This window comes from Vicia villosa, linkage group LG4 (genome assembly GCF_029867415.1).
Source record: "Vicia villosa cultivar HV-30 ecotype Madison, WI linkage group LG4, Vvil1.0, whole genome shotgun sequence".
In the NCBI taxonomy this organism is placed as follows: domain Eukaryota; kingdom Viridiplantae; phylum Streptophyta; class Magnoliopsida; order Fabales; family Fabaceae; genus Vicia; species Vicia villosa.
Window position 1 is genome coordinate 191,284,340 of NC_081183.1, and position 17,306 is coordinate 191,301,645.

General features: G+C 33.9%; 2 protein-coding genes across 2 annotated transcripts; both read right to left on the reverse strand.

Moving 5' to 3' along the window:
• Positions 1 to 3,882: 3,882 nt before the first annotated feature.
• Positions 3,883 to 11,939, reverse strand: LOC131598591 (uncharacterized). Its single transcript, XM_058871174.1, has 12 exons — positions 11,870 to 11,939; positions 11,703 to 11,763; positions 11,339 to 11,615; positions 11,079 to 11,224; positions 9,244 to 10,205; positions 8,648 to 9,089; positions 7,599 to 8,512; positions 7,297 to 7,490; positions 6,270 to 7,230; positions 5,528 to 5,746; positions 4,576 to 5,433; positions 3,883 to 4,463 (listed from the first exon to the last, which is right to left on the reverse strand). The coding sequence occupies exons 1-12, from the start codon at positions 11,937 to 11,939 to the stop codon at positions 3,883 to 3,885; spliced, it is 5,685 nt and encodes a 1,894-aa protein (XP_058727157.1).
• Positions 11,940 to 12,588: 649 nt separating this feature from the next.
• LOC131594145 (uncharacterized) lies at positions 12,589 to 15,593 on the reverse strand. Its single transcript, XM_058866240.1, has 12 exons — positions 15,374 to 15,593; positions 15,108 to 15,263; positions 14,731 to 14,998; positions 14,545 to 14,635; positions 14,311 to 14,438; positions 14,121 to 14,214; positions 13,838 to 13,976; positions 13,599 to 13,756; positions 13,379 to 13,499; positions 13,137 to 13,307; positions 13,006 to 13,065; positions 12,589 to 12,916 (listed from the first exon to the last, which is right to left on the reverse strand). Exons 2-12 carry the CDS (start codon positions 15,246 to 15,248, stop codon positions 12,764 to 12,766), a joined length of 1,524 nt encoding a protein of 507 aa, XP_058722223.1. The 5' UTR covers positions 15,249 to 15,263; positions 15,374 to 15,593; the 3' UTR covers positions 12,589 to 12,763.
• Between the last annotated feature and the right edge of the window lie 1,713 nt (positions 15,594 to 17,306).

Genomic DNA, 17,306 nt, shown 5'->3' on the forward strand with positions numbered 1-17,306 from the left:
ATCTCACTATCACTTGGTTCACGACTATTAAAGTGTATGGAGGCCATAATACATAATCTAGCCTTCAACACGTCCACACAAATATCTAGAGTCTGGGTTTGGCATGGGGAGGTCAGGAATGTTGTAACACCCTTCTAAACCCCCGCGGAAAATATAATATTATCAGAGTAATAACACATCAAGGATGCTACAATTATTAAATAAATAAAAACATCAAGTCGATTGTCATGCTTTATTAGAAATTAACCAATATCAAACAAGTGTTTAGCACAGCGGAACTTAATTCAACAGTATTAGGAAACAACTCCACACAAATACTCAATACATAATCCATAGCCAAAATGGCAACAAAGTATAACAAGTAACGCTAGACTAATCGATCCCAGTGTTACAATCAGAGCATGACTCGACACGAACTACGGGCTAGCCTACAAGCTATCTTCACCCAATCAAGACGCCGCTACATCCTTAATCTGAAATCATCAAAGTAAGGGTGAGTTTCATTCGAATTAATAACCATTATACAAATCATAAGCAATAAGATCTCATAGCAATTATCATCCATTCAACATACATATAATCGGAAATTATTATAACAGGCAAACATCAGCACATAAGCATCATCTATCACACCACACAATCATCCAATTATATCAAGCTATAATGCAATGAATGGACTGACACTCATGCGTGTGGTACCAAGATTCGTGAATCACATCACAGGACTTCTCTCTTTGATACTGCCCTCTAGTCGCTCACACCCCACATGGGCACACGACTACTGCCTCATCGCTCACACCCCACATGGGCACACGATGACTTCCCGCTAATCTCCGCACAATGGGAATTAGCCTTCCAATGCAAATGATTTATGAATAATGCACACATGACACATACTTACATCATCATACATCATACATCATCATCATTCCGATGCTTAACATCACTTATCACCTCTTACCAATAACATCATAACAAGTATGTACATGTATAAGCATCATTCAATCATTCACAACATACAACACATCATCACAATAACATACACATCACATTAATGTTAATTGCCACCTTAATCCAATTCAACAATAATTTAATTGAATAAATAAATAAGTCGGCCACTGCCCGTATTATTACTTCATCAGATAAAGCATCTCATTAGCTTCGCAACGCCCAAAACGGCACATAAATCGGATACTCGGATCAAAAGTTATGGATTTTTGAAAATAAAACATTTTTAGAAAAATGCTGCAGAACCCGGGTTGTCCCTACATGGGAACCGGTTCCTGGAAGCTTCCCAAAACACGCCTCTGATTTTTACTATGGGGAACCGGGTTGTCCCTATCTGGGAACCGGTTCCCAGCAACCCAGAATCCACACCTCTCTGTTTTTATAAGGGGGAACCGGTTCGTCCCACATGGGAACCGGTTCCTACGTACCTGCACAGCCAAATTCACCATTTTGACAGCATTTACCCTATCCCATTTCCCCAATTTCAGGTACATACGAACATAGCACACAAATACCATCAATTTTCACATCATCACACATTTCAGACAAGTTTTATCCAAGTATTAACAACATATATCATGAGTATTAACAGAATCATGTAATTCATACAAATTCATCAAAACCTAACAAATTCCCAACCCGACACGTACGATTGAACTAGACAACAATCCTAATCAATCATACTACCTACAATCGCATAAGGATTACTAACCCGAAGAATCCCCCCTTACCTCAGAGTCGAATCTTCGAAGTTCTTCTCCCCCTTTGGCTCTTCTCACTTTCACGTGTTCTGCTTTCTCAGAGTCTGTCTCCTTCTCTTCTCTTCCTCTTTTCCCAATTCCTTTTATTTTATGAAAAATAAAATAAAATATTATAATGGGCTTGCTTAGCTAACACCCCCCCTTCTGCTAACCACCACTCTAGCCCAAACCAATATTTCATCATTTTCCACATAATTCCCAAAATTATTAATTCTAATAATTTAATTACAAAAAAATAATTAAATTAATAACAAGAATTAACGGGGTGTTACAAATGCCAAAGCCACAAATAATTTCTCTGATGTCAATCTTGAAGGAAGTAGTTTTTCCCTCTTAAATTATACCCACCTCAGGATTTCTCGCTTCTAGGAGTTCTTTCAACTCATCAACATCCTCTCTTGCATACATATTATCAAAACTCTCAATAATCTCTACGAGATCTATTAAGAAGAAGAAAAATCACCAAAGATCCAAGAAGTATTGCACGAATATTGATGGAGATTAAAGGAAGCTGGAAGTTCACTAGCATATAAAGATCGTGGGAAAGATATAAGGGGTATGGAACTTTGAATCAAGGAAACGAAAGAAACAAATGAGAGCATTCCCTTAATATATAGGCAATTAAGACCATTACGATATACAACATGAATAAATAAAATATCGAAATACACGATCAATGACCTAGATTCGACCTCCATTTCATAACAACATTCGAGTAGGCTCAAGCACTATAAGGATGTTTCCCCTATATCTGAGATGTGCAGGTCCATGTGGGAGGTCTCCCTAACACGACGCCTTAGTGACTAGACATGCATTTAATATGCGTGTTTTCGAGGCCACCTACTCCTACACAACTTATCATCAGTCTCCGTCCTTGGTCCCCAAAAGCTCTTACAACAGTCACAAAACGTCATAATGGAAGTCTATTGAGGTCAATCTCAACAATTCTACAATAGTAATCATAGCTCCATATATGATAGCAAGAACTTATGGGTCAACTGTTTTGGACCGGCCAAAGAGCTCCACATGACCACCCCAATACGAAGGCTTATTCCAATACTCCGTCCATTCAGACTGACGATGATGTGTACCTTCGCTAGGAGGCCACAAAGTGGAGCCAAACACTGTAGTCATCTCAATAATTAGAATCCATCTAACGGTCCCTGCATTAGCTCTATGTTCTTTGAGAGCGGTTCTAACCATCCCTCATATATAAGTGTGACTTCAAGTCTTCCCAAAATAAAGCTCACTGCATACTTGCATGTTTCTTTTCTCTGACTTCTTCAATTTAGTTGTTAGAATATTAACCGTACATGTACACTCTATCTTCGTTTATCATAAACCTCAACCGCTATATCAAAATTCTTTTGTGGTGAACTTCACCAACCTCCTGACAATTTCCTCTTTCAAATCAGAGTATTATTAAAAACTAGAGTTGTTAAAAACAAGAGTTCATTGTTCCTTCGTAATTATACTCTATTTGATTATTATTATTATTTTGAAAATATTTTCTATTAAGACAGTTGCAAATCGCAATTCTTTACGCTTGATTGGTGATAAAAATATATTTATCAAATTTTTAGTCAACATCTATCTATTTATGAATATTGCCGTAAAAAAATCTATTGTAATTTGAAGAATAACTAGTAAGAAACCCGTGCTGTCGCACGGGTCGCGTAGGGAATTCATATCACATGATATAATAATTACTTTGAAAGTTCTATCTTATATCATAATTAACTTATTTAAAAACAATCAAAATTAAATCAAATATGTTGAATAAATAATATATTAAACAATAAATTTGAGATGAGCTGCAAATGTAAAGATATCCACAGTGTCTATTACTAATAATACATAAACTTTTATGTCTTATAAGTGCAAATATAAAGATATCGATAATGTCTATTCCATATTTGATGTTGTCAATAAAGGATGCAACCAATAACAACAGCACACATCATATATCTGCATGAAAAAATGTATCAAATTATTAATTAAGTAGTACTCATATTTTAAAAATAAATGAAAGTAAGTTGTATTTAAACACATAATATAAATAATGGGACTTAATAATTTGTATCACAAAGGAAGAGGTGAAAAGTATTACCAACTAACAAAGGGCTTGGAAGACTTCCTTGTATACCACATTCGTAGTGGTCGAACACGGTGCATTGTCCTTGTCATGTATTAAGATTTTAAGACCATTTTTGGTTGTAACTCTTGAAATTGCAACATACAATTGACCATGACTAAAAACTGGTGTAGGCAAATACAACCCGACATTATCAAGCGATTGACCTTGAGACTTATTAATTGTCATTGCATAAGAGACAATGATTGGAAATTGTCTCCTAATCAACTTAAATGGCCACGGTGACTCAGATGGTGACATAGACATTCGAGGAATGTAAAAGATGTTACCTATGTTCTTTCCTGACATAATCTTAGCCTCAATGACGTGATTTGCTAACCTTGTAACAATTAACCTTGTTCCATTGCACAATCCATCTGTTTGATCCAAATTTCTCATTAGCATGATAGGGGTACCGACTTTCAATTTGATCCTATGATTTGGAAGGCCGGATGTTCTTAGTTTACTAAGAAATTCTGGAGTTAGAACTTCATAAGCTTCAGTATAACTTGTGTTGGTTCTATCAATTGTATCAAAGCTTAGATACTCTTTTTCTTCACCTATAAAATGTAATGAAGTGGTAACTATAGTAGTATAATAAAACCAACATGAAATGCCATTTTTTTAATGTTGTATGCATATATATATAGACTAAAGATAAATTTATATTACCTGGTATCATGTCTAGTACATATTGATTGATTTTATCCACAACTTCAATGGTTGATGCAAGAATAGCTTTTCCTTGTAAGTATCCAACATCTTGAAAATTGTGAACCAAATCGGGGTATGTGCTTTCAACAATAGCTTTTATAGGATCATCAAAATTGGATATCAATAAGTCTTGAGGAATTTCAATATCAACCAAGCCATCATTTGGTTCACATAGCTTACCATCCCCAACATTTAAGATCCATTTTGAAAATTCTGCTAGTTCAGTAGAACTTGTATCATCTCTTCCCTGCTGCAGCCTCATATTCTTTGTCAGTGTTAGCACTTGACAATAGTCCCACACATATGATAAGCATATGGATGCATGGACAATATCAGAACGCCCCGCTCTTGGAACAACAGGAAGTATCTGACGAAAATCTCCTCCAAAAACAACAACTTTCCCACCAAAGATTGTTTTTGCAAGACCGTATTTGGTCATGACATCTTTGAGTGTCTTATCCAATGCCTCAAAGCAGTTCTTATGAGACATAGGTGCTTCATCCCATATTATTACATCGGTTGCTTCGAATAACTGGGAATATTCGTCGTTCTTGTCAACATTGCAAGTGGAGTTGTCAAGTGTTGGGACTGGTATTTTAAACTTAGAATGAGCAGTTCTTCCACCTGGCAATAATAAAGAAGCTATGCCACTTGAAGCAACGGTAAGGACAATTTTTTGTTGTGACCGGAGTGCACTTGACAATGTTCTCCACATGAAAGTTTTACCGGTCCCTCCATAACCATGTAGGAAAAATACCCCTCCTCTCTGCTTCTCTACAGCTTTCATAATTGTATCAAATATTGAACGTTGTTCGTCTGTAAAATAAAATACAAACATGAACATGTGTATGACTTAGTTATAAACCGATTCTAATTGTCAGAGTTTTTGAAAACAAATTATAATAATCACCTGTAAGAGCGCGAAACAGATTCTGGAAATTTTGTTGTTCTGTGTGGATATTGTAACTACGTTCGTCCCAAATCAGTCTATTTCCCACGTGTCGTGTGACATATGAATCTGGATATGGCATGTCTTTAAATTCATGCAAACTTCTTCTATTTGATTGCAACATATTTTCAATCTCAATGAGTGTCAAATTCTTCAACTCAGTTATTGACAACTGCATATCTATTAAAAAACATACATACAACTATTATCATACAGGACAATGATAAAAACCACCTAAATTTACAAATTAGAGAAATTTACCGCATAGATAAAGGTCAATAGCATTGAGTATATATTTGACAATGTTGTAATACAACTTCATCACAACAGCATCATATAATATATATTGGCAGCAGCAAAATAAATATGTTTATAGCAGCAAAATGTACATCAATATTTTTATAACCCCCGGCTGCATCAAGATATACAGCAGCAGAATGGAGTAATTTTTTTTAGAACTTTATGGTATATATGAAACTGTTAATGAACTTCCTCATTCAAAGTTATTACCATGTTCAATTAGATGGAAAGTCTATTACAACTCACGAATGTATCCATCAATTGTGAATTTCCAGTTTATCATTTGAATCATAAAGTTATATGCCATATCATGTTGATATTTAAATGTAATAGTAACACCATTTCATCATCTATTTAAATATATATGAATTGACGGTAAATATTTTAAAAACTGGAAGTGTACCTCTTCTATTTGTTGCTTGTCTTTGTTGATAAAGAATACCATCGGATAACGTCCTCCAAGTTTTTTCCCAAACATGACGTGGTCTGTTAATTGTTCCGGACAGTAGCATTGTGACAAATAACTTTCTCAGAAAATGTCCAGAACCCCAATCCTTCGCCTCATTTATGGCTGCAACATACTCCTTGTCATCATTAAGAAAGCCCATTTCGAAGCATGCGTCCCGAAAACTATCCCGAATTATTCCACCCACTTTTTTAATATCCTCATAACATGTCGGCCCCTTGACAACTGTAAGCATCATTCTTAGGTAATACAGCTCACCGGTACTTGGAGGAACCCAAATTAATCTTCCAATTGTATGGCCTCTCTTACGTGGTCTCCATCGTCGGTATCTTTTATCATAAACAAACTTGGTCAGAAAATTAGAGTATGTCAGATTTCTCGCCTCTGAATATGTCTTGTTTGCTTCCATCCAAGCGGTAAACATTGATTCTTTCACACTCGGTTTGTCGAGAACTTCATCTATAAGTTCGTGATCAGTATAGTAAACCGGATTTTCGCCCTCAAGATGAAAATATAACCTTTCAACTGCAGGAGATCTGCCATGAATAGGAAATGAAAAGATCCTCCAACACGCTTCACTTGGGGATACATATCGACAATCAAGATATTGCTTGATTTCGTCAACATTTCTAATAATAGAATTTCCGTCTGTGTCATTATCGACAATAGTTGCGGTAATTCTGTCACACCCCTTGTTAATATACTTGAATAAATACTTAACCGAAGTACCCTGGTTACACCACTCCATATTGATGTGAGCCTGAAATTTCTTCAACAGAAATGGGTTATAAGGAACAACGTACCTGTTATCGAGAACCACATTCTTCTTCATCACTGTAATTCCAGTTTCCCTTCTTCTGTACATAGGATAGCCATCATGATCAACAACTGTTTGATTCTAATATTGTTTGGGAAAGAATTTAGAGCACTTCCCATTTTTCATGCAAGGCGATAGCTGATTTGCTAAACCACATGGCCCATGAATCATATGTGTCTTGACCAAATGATACAACTGTCTATCATTATCTTCAGATGGTATCTCTGCTGAAATTATATTGTTTATGTCATCTGGAGTGGGATACTTGCTCGAGGGATGCATGAAGAGTAGAATATGTGCATGTGGTAATCCCCGCTTTTGGAACTCAATTGTGTATATATCTGAAAATATTGATATTAGTAACAGAAGATGTATATGAAAGATATTAAATATAAATAGAGAAAGTAAGTTAATTAGAACTTGAAAATTAAGTAGTAAATGACACTTACATGCAACCACTCTACCTAAGACATGCTTCTTTGTTAGATCTGACAATAGCTCATCTAACTTGATTTTAAACACCCTTGATATAATATCTGGACGATCATGAGGTTGCAGATTAATTTTTTTAAGTAACCTTCCAATTTCTGGCCAATTTGGATTACAGGTAAAAGTGATAAAAAGATCCGGAAAACCAATATGACTGCATATTGCCATCCCATCAAAATACAATTGTTCCATGTATCTCCGACTTCCAACATACGTTGAAGGTAAAACTACTCTCTTACCTTTGTCTGCACCTTGAGTGTTTTCCGTTTCTTCGGGACGTGACAAATTGGAGTACTTTGACACTCGCAGTTTTTTTTGATGCTTGCGGATATAATTCAATCTTTGGGACTCCATCATAGTAAATCCATCGACCAAAAATTGTTGAAACAGCCTCCTTGACCTCAAAAGTGTATGAGCTTCATGTTGACGGGTTTGAATCCTAAAAGCAAGCCATTCTCTAATGGTAAGCTTATTTTGCTTACCTTTTTTTCTTGCATTTGTTTCTCTGTGTAGAACATCAAGTCTAAAACCATCTTCCCCGTATGGAAACAAAAGTGGATATTGTAACGCAAGATAACTTGGATGAAACTCACTTATTCTTTTCAATCTTCCGCTCTGTCTTTCAAGAATAATATCCCTTTTAGAGCCTATATCAACATCACCAACGATAAGTGCAGCGACCTCAGAAACAGTTGGTTGGTTGTATGTTCTTCCATCCTTTTTCCTATCAGCTATTAACTTCAACTTTAGATCAGCCACAGGAGAATCCTTTAATCTATCTGCAGCCATTCTAAATGATTTAGCATGTGTGTTGAACTCATCCATCATAGCTTTCAATTTGTTGACAGTTCCTATAACAATATTGGGATTGTTACTGCAAAACATAAATAATAGTTAGTATGCATAGTTTTGAGAATTGATGTGATAATTTAAACATCCAAAAGAAATAATGAAAATAATTTCATCATGCTCGATAAAAACTTATAGTTATTAAGAAAAGTAGCAATACCCTATTCCTTTAATTCTATGTTGAATCTCATTGTCAGTGTCGTAAATATAGAGCTGCGCAAACTTCGGTGATTGTCCAGGCAAAGGTATCATGCTGCCAATTCTATGGCAAGACTGTCCTTGTATTCTTATGTTAGGTGGTCCTCTACCGGTTTGGAATCTATTGTCAAACTTCATTCCAGGAGAAGTAAAGGCAAACATAATGTTGTATAATCTGCAATGCTGCTGGTAATTTTGACAGTCTACATCATTATTATCAAACAACAAATGTTTGAGTAATGGTGGTGGTGGTTTCAAAAGTGGTAACACAATTTTCCCATTTCCACAACATAAACTAAACTTTGGAGCTGCACTATGTTTTCGTTTGTCCAACTTTTCTTGATACCACATAAGTGCTCCGCAATGTGCACATTCAATTGCAGGATCACCGATGTCTGAATAACCTTAGTAAATCAAAGAATTCAGAAAATAGCATGTTAAGTAACAGAAAGTATACATATTGAATTCACTGACATTTGAAATTGGTATATTGTACTATATTTTTTAGATATAATATTCATTTGACGAATAATTTAAAAGTAATAAATCGAGACATACCAGAATTTGGTTCATTCACTTGTATAGAATTAGGATCATAGTATTGATCGTCATCTGAACATGAAGATATGTCATCCTCAGCGTTATCCTTTATGAATTCGCATGAACTATCGCTGAAATATTCATCGGTTAAACATTCTTCATCAGACTCATCACATTCAATGTTAGCATTTGTTGAAGAAATGTTAGCATCTGCCATAGAAATGTTTGCATGTGTAGTAGATGGTAAATGACTTGTGGATGAAGAGGCACCTCCATAATCAATGTTTGAAAAGGTATTGAAAAGATTGGTTGTCACCGACTGAATGCAACCCACATTCAACTGTATTTTAGATGAATAAACAATTCCACTTGTTTGTGGATGTATACTTTTGTACCTTTGATTAGACAATGAGGAGGTTATACCACTTGGGGCAGTATTTGAATTCAAAGTGAGTGGAGAAGTGTTCAACACATCACCATCAGAGTTGTTAACAATATTGCTGCGCAGTATATTTGACACATTAGCCTTTTGTTGCATAATTGTCTTCCTTCTCTGCCTTGCAGACGCAGCAAGATGTTGTGGGGAGCAATGATCAAGAGTAATGGATGATTTGGAGCTGCCTAATGCAGATGTTGGTGTCTTGAGAGTAGATATTGGTGAAGAGGCATAATACCGATTCTCAACACCGAATTGCCTAAAAAGATTTGATGACACAACATGACTCACACCCACGTTGATTCTATGTGCATTTGACATAACCGTTCCAATTGGATTTGCATTGCAATTATGGTTCCTATCATTCAAAACTGCAGAGGTGATATTGGATAGAGGTGTTCTGACATGAATGTTAGCAGGATTACTGATGTTGGTAAAAGATATGTTGCAGTTGTTTGTATTTTCATTAGATCTGTTCCTTTTCGATCTTTTATCTTTCATAATTTGCTTCCTTTTCCGTCTTGCCAAGGCCGCACCTTTTTTCCTGTCGAAATTATATGTATCCATTAGAGATTACCACAAGAAAACAGATTAGCATTCAACTCACTGAGCTAAGAACAGGAAGTGAAACAGTCATTCAATAGATGTCTTGCAAGGTTAATAAGTTGAATTAGTTTTGACTTTATTTTTTTTATTTTGTTATGTATAGGTTAGATGTAGTTCTCTACCAAATTGGATTGGATAGCATTTAATTTAAAGTAGTTTTTTAATTGTAAAATGTAAGGTCATTTGGATGCCACACCAGTTAAAGGCATCGTTTTTATTTATACTTTATTGGGAACTCTCAAAAATTTAATATTCAAAAAGTTAATACTATTATACATGTAGCTGGAACACATTGAGAGACTACAATCATTAAAAATGACAGGGACGTTTTAAATAGATTAGTGAGTCATATAGCATCCATCATTATAATAGGTTAGTAGATTGAAATATAGGGAAGGCTTAAATAGCAGTAACCAAAGTGTAATATTTCAAAATATATAGTATACACCAATAATTTATTTTAAAACAAATTCACACATAATTATATTTGGCAACCAAACTGCTAACTTACATATTGGTAGATTGATGATTCATATACATATATAACAACCTAATATTTGACCAAACTAACAACATCCTTAACTTAAGTAGGGTACGACCATAATACAAAACATTATACAAATAAGTAATTATATATAACATTTAACACATAAAATCACAAGACACATAACGTTGTTCCAAGCTTCTACTTCATTTCTTCTTCTTTTTGTTTTGTCTTGTCACCCTCACGTTCAGATATTCAACCTCTGAGTCATAGTGGAAACAAAGTTTATCTCCAACATTCAGTTTTTTGTTCTTAACGAATCTATACCATTCTTGTCCAATATACATTTCCACATAAGGCCTTTTTGATTTCATGATTGTACATTGATAATCGTCATACGTCTCGAGATCAAACAAAATGCACGATGTTTGATCCGGACGAAGAGCCTTTTGGATCACTTCTGCTAGAAATTGCTTCATGAACAAATTTAATCAGTAACTATATTGCCTAGTACAGATGTCTCATATAACACATTATTTGATACATATATATAATTCAAACAAACATTAGTTAAAAACAATCATTACCATAACTTGATTGCCTTTCTTCTGGGATTTAGATATCTTTTTCTCCCACCAGATGTGATTCTGCAAAAATCCACCTGCACAATTGAGCTTAGAAGAATCTACAACATCAATATCTCCAACATCTGGCTCAACTTTAACTTCCTTCAGTTTTGTATCATTGCTCCCTTCAACAGCCTGAATAGCCTCTCCAGATAAAACATTACTCACAGGAGTGTGATCTTCTTCCATTGGATTCTCAAGCATGGCATAAAGTGCTTCAATGTCAAGTGGAACAAAACTGTACAAAACAAAACTAATAAATGGTTATAAACCATATCCAACCTTATCACTAATTAAAAATTAAAGTTATATCTAACTTTTTTACTTTACCCTTGCAAAGTTGGGGAGGACATATTCTGGTTTTTCTTCAATGGAGCTCTTCAAAACTACACATGCAAAGTAGAGGATATATAATATTAATAGCTAAGACTAAATGATACGGTTGCTTCTCACAACTATTAAAGGTCCTCACTTGATTTGATGTCACACTACCTAATGTTATCATGAAGATCTTGAAACCATAACTATGGTCATGTTGAATAGCACGTGAAAGCATGTCCATTAGGCACTGCAAGGCTATTCTTTTTTAATGAAGTTCCCAAGCAAAATAAAGTATACACGGTACCTAAGCTTATTTGATGGAATTGTTGCATCATCATGAAAATTCAATTTTAAATAGGTACTGTTTCAGCCTTTATGCAACCTATGGTCATGCTATCTCTTAATTAACATATTTAAGACATTACTCAGTCTACTCATCTTAATAAAAAGCATGTTTTGCAAATACGATGCATCTTTTAAACTTACCAATAAATATCCATTTTATCACATGCATGGTTTTTCATTTATCATATACCATTAGAAATAGAATTATAACAACTAAATATATTAATAAATTCAAACGGTTTATATAATTATATTGAGTTTTAATCCTTATTGTAACTAATGCTTTAAAGATGTAACATATCATTTAGCATAAGCTTTGAAAAATGTTCATCTGAGGAGGATTAAAACAATGGGACAAAAAACAAAGTACAATTCCAGACTATTTCTAGATATAAAAGTCAATGATGGCAAAAATGTAGGATAAAATAATAATAGTCACATATGACTATTTCACAGGATGGATTAACATCAGATATGTATCAATTATACTTAATTGATATGCCAATATTTAACAAAGACATACTTAGTTCATCATATGAAAAACACAATCCATCGCACAAACATTATATTAAATGGAGTTCTGTAATCCGGAAACAACAATAATACGCCTGAATGGAGAATTGTTTAACAGATCCAAATTATAAAAAGCATTAAACTATAAAGAAACACCAAGCTTTCTTTAAAACTAACAAAAGTTCATGAGCATAAAGTTGTAGGTTATTATTTTTCCTTTTTGATATCCTTAATCAACTTGGTTGAGGAAAGTTGGCTGCTCTCAAGATCTTCTACTGCATCATTTAAAGTCCTCTTTGATGGAGTCAGGGTTGTATTTCCAACTGCTGGGTCATAATCAGCGGATGCGGACAAAGGTTCCTGCCACCACGCGAAGACAGTATATAAACCTTACAATGTATGAATATTAAATGGTAGTTAGATTGTTCTCATTTGAAATAAAAACTTACATCAACACATATTGGTTCATCTTGTGACGAAGGTTCTGGTGTTAGAAGCTTTGACGTGGGCTGCAAAGACAAAATGTGATCAGTCCAATTCATACATGAGTGTATTATTTATGTGTTAACAATATGCTTACCTCTTCAGAGCTGAAACTCGCCCTAATTTTCTTACGAATATCTTCATCAGTTTTGAAGCTAATGACAGAAAGTCTCCCTTTGTTAGGCTGAAAAACAGCTCTAATAGCCAATTCCTTCTTTAATATTGCATCAAGTGCATAAGGGAATTCAAGCGGATTATCTTCACCGGCCTACATTAAAGAAATGAATTGAATTACTTACTGAATTATCGCAATATTTATTGTTGATGGTCGGTATATACCTCTATTAAATCATTTTTCATTTGAAGAGCAGACTTTCCAATCAAGCTGACGCAATCTCCGTCCCAAAAAATGAACCTGGACTTATATTTACCATCAACAGCCATAATTTCGAGTTTATACCTAAATCAGGGATGATAACATCAGAATTGTGTCTGCTCATTAATCAAATGGAAGAATAAATAGAAAACCAATAAGCCTACATAACGACATACACAATACCTTGGTACCGGCTCAGCACTTATGTGTTTGGCATAACAAATCAGTTTACCATCCTTCAGAGACACACTTTTTGTGCAATCGACACATCCATCATAGTACCACCCTGACTGGCCAGCCTCAAATTTTTCTAAAGTCGCAACAGTAACACATATAGTCTCCTGAAAAATTGTCAAAAGTTATGACACGTAAATATATGAGGCTTCCATCATAATGTTTATTTTTAATCAAAGATTTATTACATGCTGCAGAGAGGTTATTTCAGCAAGACTCATAATTTCAGCCTTCCACACAAACTTATCAAACTCTGAATAATGCGAGCTTTGCGTTGCGTCCATTTGCATACTTGATGAAGATAACAATGAAAATTCAGCTTTCAGGCTGTTTGAATAATGAGACAAATTATTAGAACAAAGATTGACATGAATGTTGGCAAAAATTATTAACTTTTACACTTACAGCAACATATATTTTAAATGAGTTTGGATAATTTAGTTTGACATGAATTTTGGAACAAATTATTACCTCTCATTGAGTTTGCTAACTTCATCAATGGTAAAGTCATTTATCACCAACTTGGTCCCGTTCCAAGCGTTTGATATGTTCAAAGGAAACCCTCCTGTAATATACATACAAATCTAAAGTAAAAAAGGAACAAACATGTTGTTATTAAATTTTGGTCTCAAACTGTGTAAACAAATTGAAACATCCAAACCTTGAGCCTCCTTAATTCTTGCATTAATGAGCAGGACAACAATATTGCCTACTTCCTTATGAGTTGTATAATACTCGTGAAGTTGTAGTGCAAGTTGACCCCACAAAGTACATTGCACTTCAGTTTTGCTGTTTTGACCAAAATATTAACCTTAATAATATGCTGATTTGAAAGTTTATTGAATGAAAATACATTGTATAACAAATTATGCTTATTCAACAACATGAATCATACCTATTATCAGTAATTGAAAAAACAACTTTGCTCTTGTTGTTATCAGCATTGATTTGAGTTTGAGAGATCTCGGTTATTCCCCCAAGAATATCTAAACAGAGAAATGTGTTATATACTGTATAAACTTATACACATATCTTGAATAAATAGTTGATATCAAAATGAAATATATTTATAATAACATACCAACCAAAATATTGGACTGAAATTTTCCCTCAACAATAGCATCCAATCCAAGTATATTCAGGTAACTCACACTAATATCAGGGAGTTCAGCCTTCTTAACCGAAGTTGACCCACAAAATATCAATTTGAAACTATGATTAGTGGACTTAAAAGAGAAATCATTGTTGGAGACTTTGAAATTCTGCATTATGTATGCACATCCAGCAGCGAGTTCATCCTTGTATTTCGATACCAAGAAGGGTGGAACGATGACTTGAATCATATCTCCCTAAAAAATAATAAATAAAAAAAAGTTAACGTTACAGACCATATAAGAATGGAAAATGCTGCTTACGATATAAATAGCACTGCACTCATGCTTACACAGATACTCATACCTTAGAATCAACCAAAATCATCTCAATATGTTCCTTTTTTGAAGCACTCGTCACAGACCATATATGTTTGCACCTAACAGCGATCTTCCATAAATCTTTGGACTCATTGATATCCCTCACAGCTTCAATAGGGCGAGCCATAGACGATGCTATAAACTGTAACAAAAACACCACAAATTTATAATCAAATTCAAAATAATAGGATATAGGAAACCGATAACGATTCAAAAACAAACAAAATCAAATAAAACACAAAACATGTATACCGCCAATCGTTCCGGAGTCTTTGAAGATTTGAAAAATGGAGAAAGAAGAGGTTAGGGTATGAAGAGATAGAGAAACACATTTTTATAGACGGATTGAAATCAAATTGAAGAATGGAAGCGGTATCATTATGCAGTCATATTGGAAGTTGTGTTTTTGATGACTGCACATCAAATGCAGTGTATTGGAACCGTAGGGACTCTTCGTTTATGCAAACTTCAATTTAATATGTAGGGTTAAGGAATATTAGGTTTAGGATATTTGTGTTTTAAACTAAATAAATTAATTAAATTTTATCAACAAAAATTAAGGTATTGACACATCAGCCTTATTTAATACCAAAACAATATAAAGAGAGTAGAAGTGGTTAAGACAGATTAGTCCTTGAAATTAGAATAAGATTAACATTTAATCAAAGGGTGATTAGTGTAATTATCAGGTACTTAGATGTTTATATATTTATAATAGATTTTTCTTTGCCCAAAACGATTTAACCATTGTAGATAAGAGCTTACATTTTCAAGAGCTTACGTTAGTTGTGAAGATAGTCAAACACTCAACATAGAAACTGTATGCGAAGGAGGTAGCGCCACGGTGGGTGTCCTCATTGGTTGGGAGACTGCGACAACTTAATTTTCATTTTGTTTTTTCTTCTTTAAGAATTCAGAATAATAACATTGCAACCAAATTTGTCTAAACTCTAAAGTATAAAACACATTCAAAACTATAGGGTAGATACACCACTCAGCCGTATAATAAGAAAAGAATCAATTTTTTTGTTTTCTTGTGTTTGATTAAATTATGGGACCCACCCAAGTGACACAATTATAGACTTTTGTATTTTGAATCAATTATTTCCAAGACTTAGGGTTAAGAAAAATATGTTGATTATTTTTCTGCATATGGCGTTTCATGTTGTCAATTTTTTGGGTATTATTTACTTACCCAAATGACATTATTCTTGATCTATGTTAACATTATACACGACACTAAGGTAACGTTTTCGATATGAACTCTGTACCTAAGATATTTTTGGGTGGTGGTTTGAATTGAATATGATTTTTTGTTGGGTTCACAATTTGGGAAAAGAAGTAACCACATGGAGTTGATTGGGAAGGTTGGCAGTTCCTTAGAGATCAAGAATAATGTCACTTTCCATGTCTCTATGATTTTTTTTTTAATTTTTAAAATGTGTCATGGGATGATTTAATTCTAAAAAAACAGAAGGGATAAAATTGTGTGTGGTTTATGTGACTGAGCATTACTTACTGGGTCATGCTAACGAGTGCCCCAGGGGTACTCTTTAAGCATTCTAAATAAAGAAAATATTCTTTCAAAAGTTCACCATTTCAATTTTCGATGCATTAATTACGCATATTTCCAAGAAAAACTTACTTTTTAAAGCTATTAAAGAGTGCCCCTGGAGCACTTGTTAGCATTTCCCTTACTTGTATTTCTTGGCACAACTTGTGCTACGACTCTTCTTTTATTATTGATTATAACTTTGCTTATTAAAAAAATGTCTCACACTAATTATAAATAAGTTAAATACACTTTTGTTTATTAAACAAAAAAGTCTCACACTAATTATAAATAAGTTAAATATTTGATATGTTAAAACATGTAATTCATATATTTACTAATTTACTCCTTTGAATAAATCAAAACTTGGGTTTTGTTTGGATGGAAAGAGAAAATAGAAAGAAAGGAATAAATAAATAAATAATGAATGGAAATTGTGATGATTTTTAAATTGTTTGATAGGAGAAAAATTTAAAAGAAATAAAAGTAAATATGTTTGTAAAAAGAAAAAATAACTTTAAAACAAATTGTTGTGATGTTTTAATTTTTTTCTAAATAAGTCTTTAGGAGCGATTTGGATTCTTGGCAGCTAGAATAGTTGCAGCCATTTTTTTTTTTTTTAAGAAAGGATAT

What these genes read in the sequence shown, in the direction of transcription:
- LOC131594145 (XM_058866240.1), bottom strand. Translation starts at nt 15,248, where the DNA reads ATGGCTCGCCCTATTGAAGCTGTGAGGGATATCAATGAGTCCAAAGAT. An exon ending in GTTAGCAAACTCAATGAGAG is followed by an intron (nt 13,977 to 14,120) that starts GTAATAATTTGT and finishes TTATTCAAACAG; the next exon opens with CCTGAAAGCTGAATTTTCAT. An exon ending in CGAGTTTCAGCTCTGAAGAG is followed by an intron (nt 13,066 to 13,136) that starts GTAAGCATATTG and finishes TTGTCTTTGCAG; the next exon opens with CCCACGTCAAAGCTTCTAAC.
- LOC131598591 (XM_058871174.1), bottom strand. Translation starts at nt 11,939, where the DNA reads ATGGACATGCTTTCACGTGCTATTCAACATGACCATAGTTATGGTTTC. An exon ending in ATGTATATTGGACAAGAATG is followed by an intron (nt 10,206 to 11,078) that starts GTATAGATTCGT and finishes TAATTTCGACAG; the next exon opens with GAAAAAAGGTGCGGCCTTGG. An exon ending in TGTACTAGACATGATACCAG is followed by an intron (nt 4,464 to 4,575) that starts GTAATATAAATT and finishes TACATTTTATAG; the next exon opens with GTGAAGAAAAAGAGTATCTA.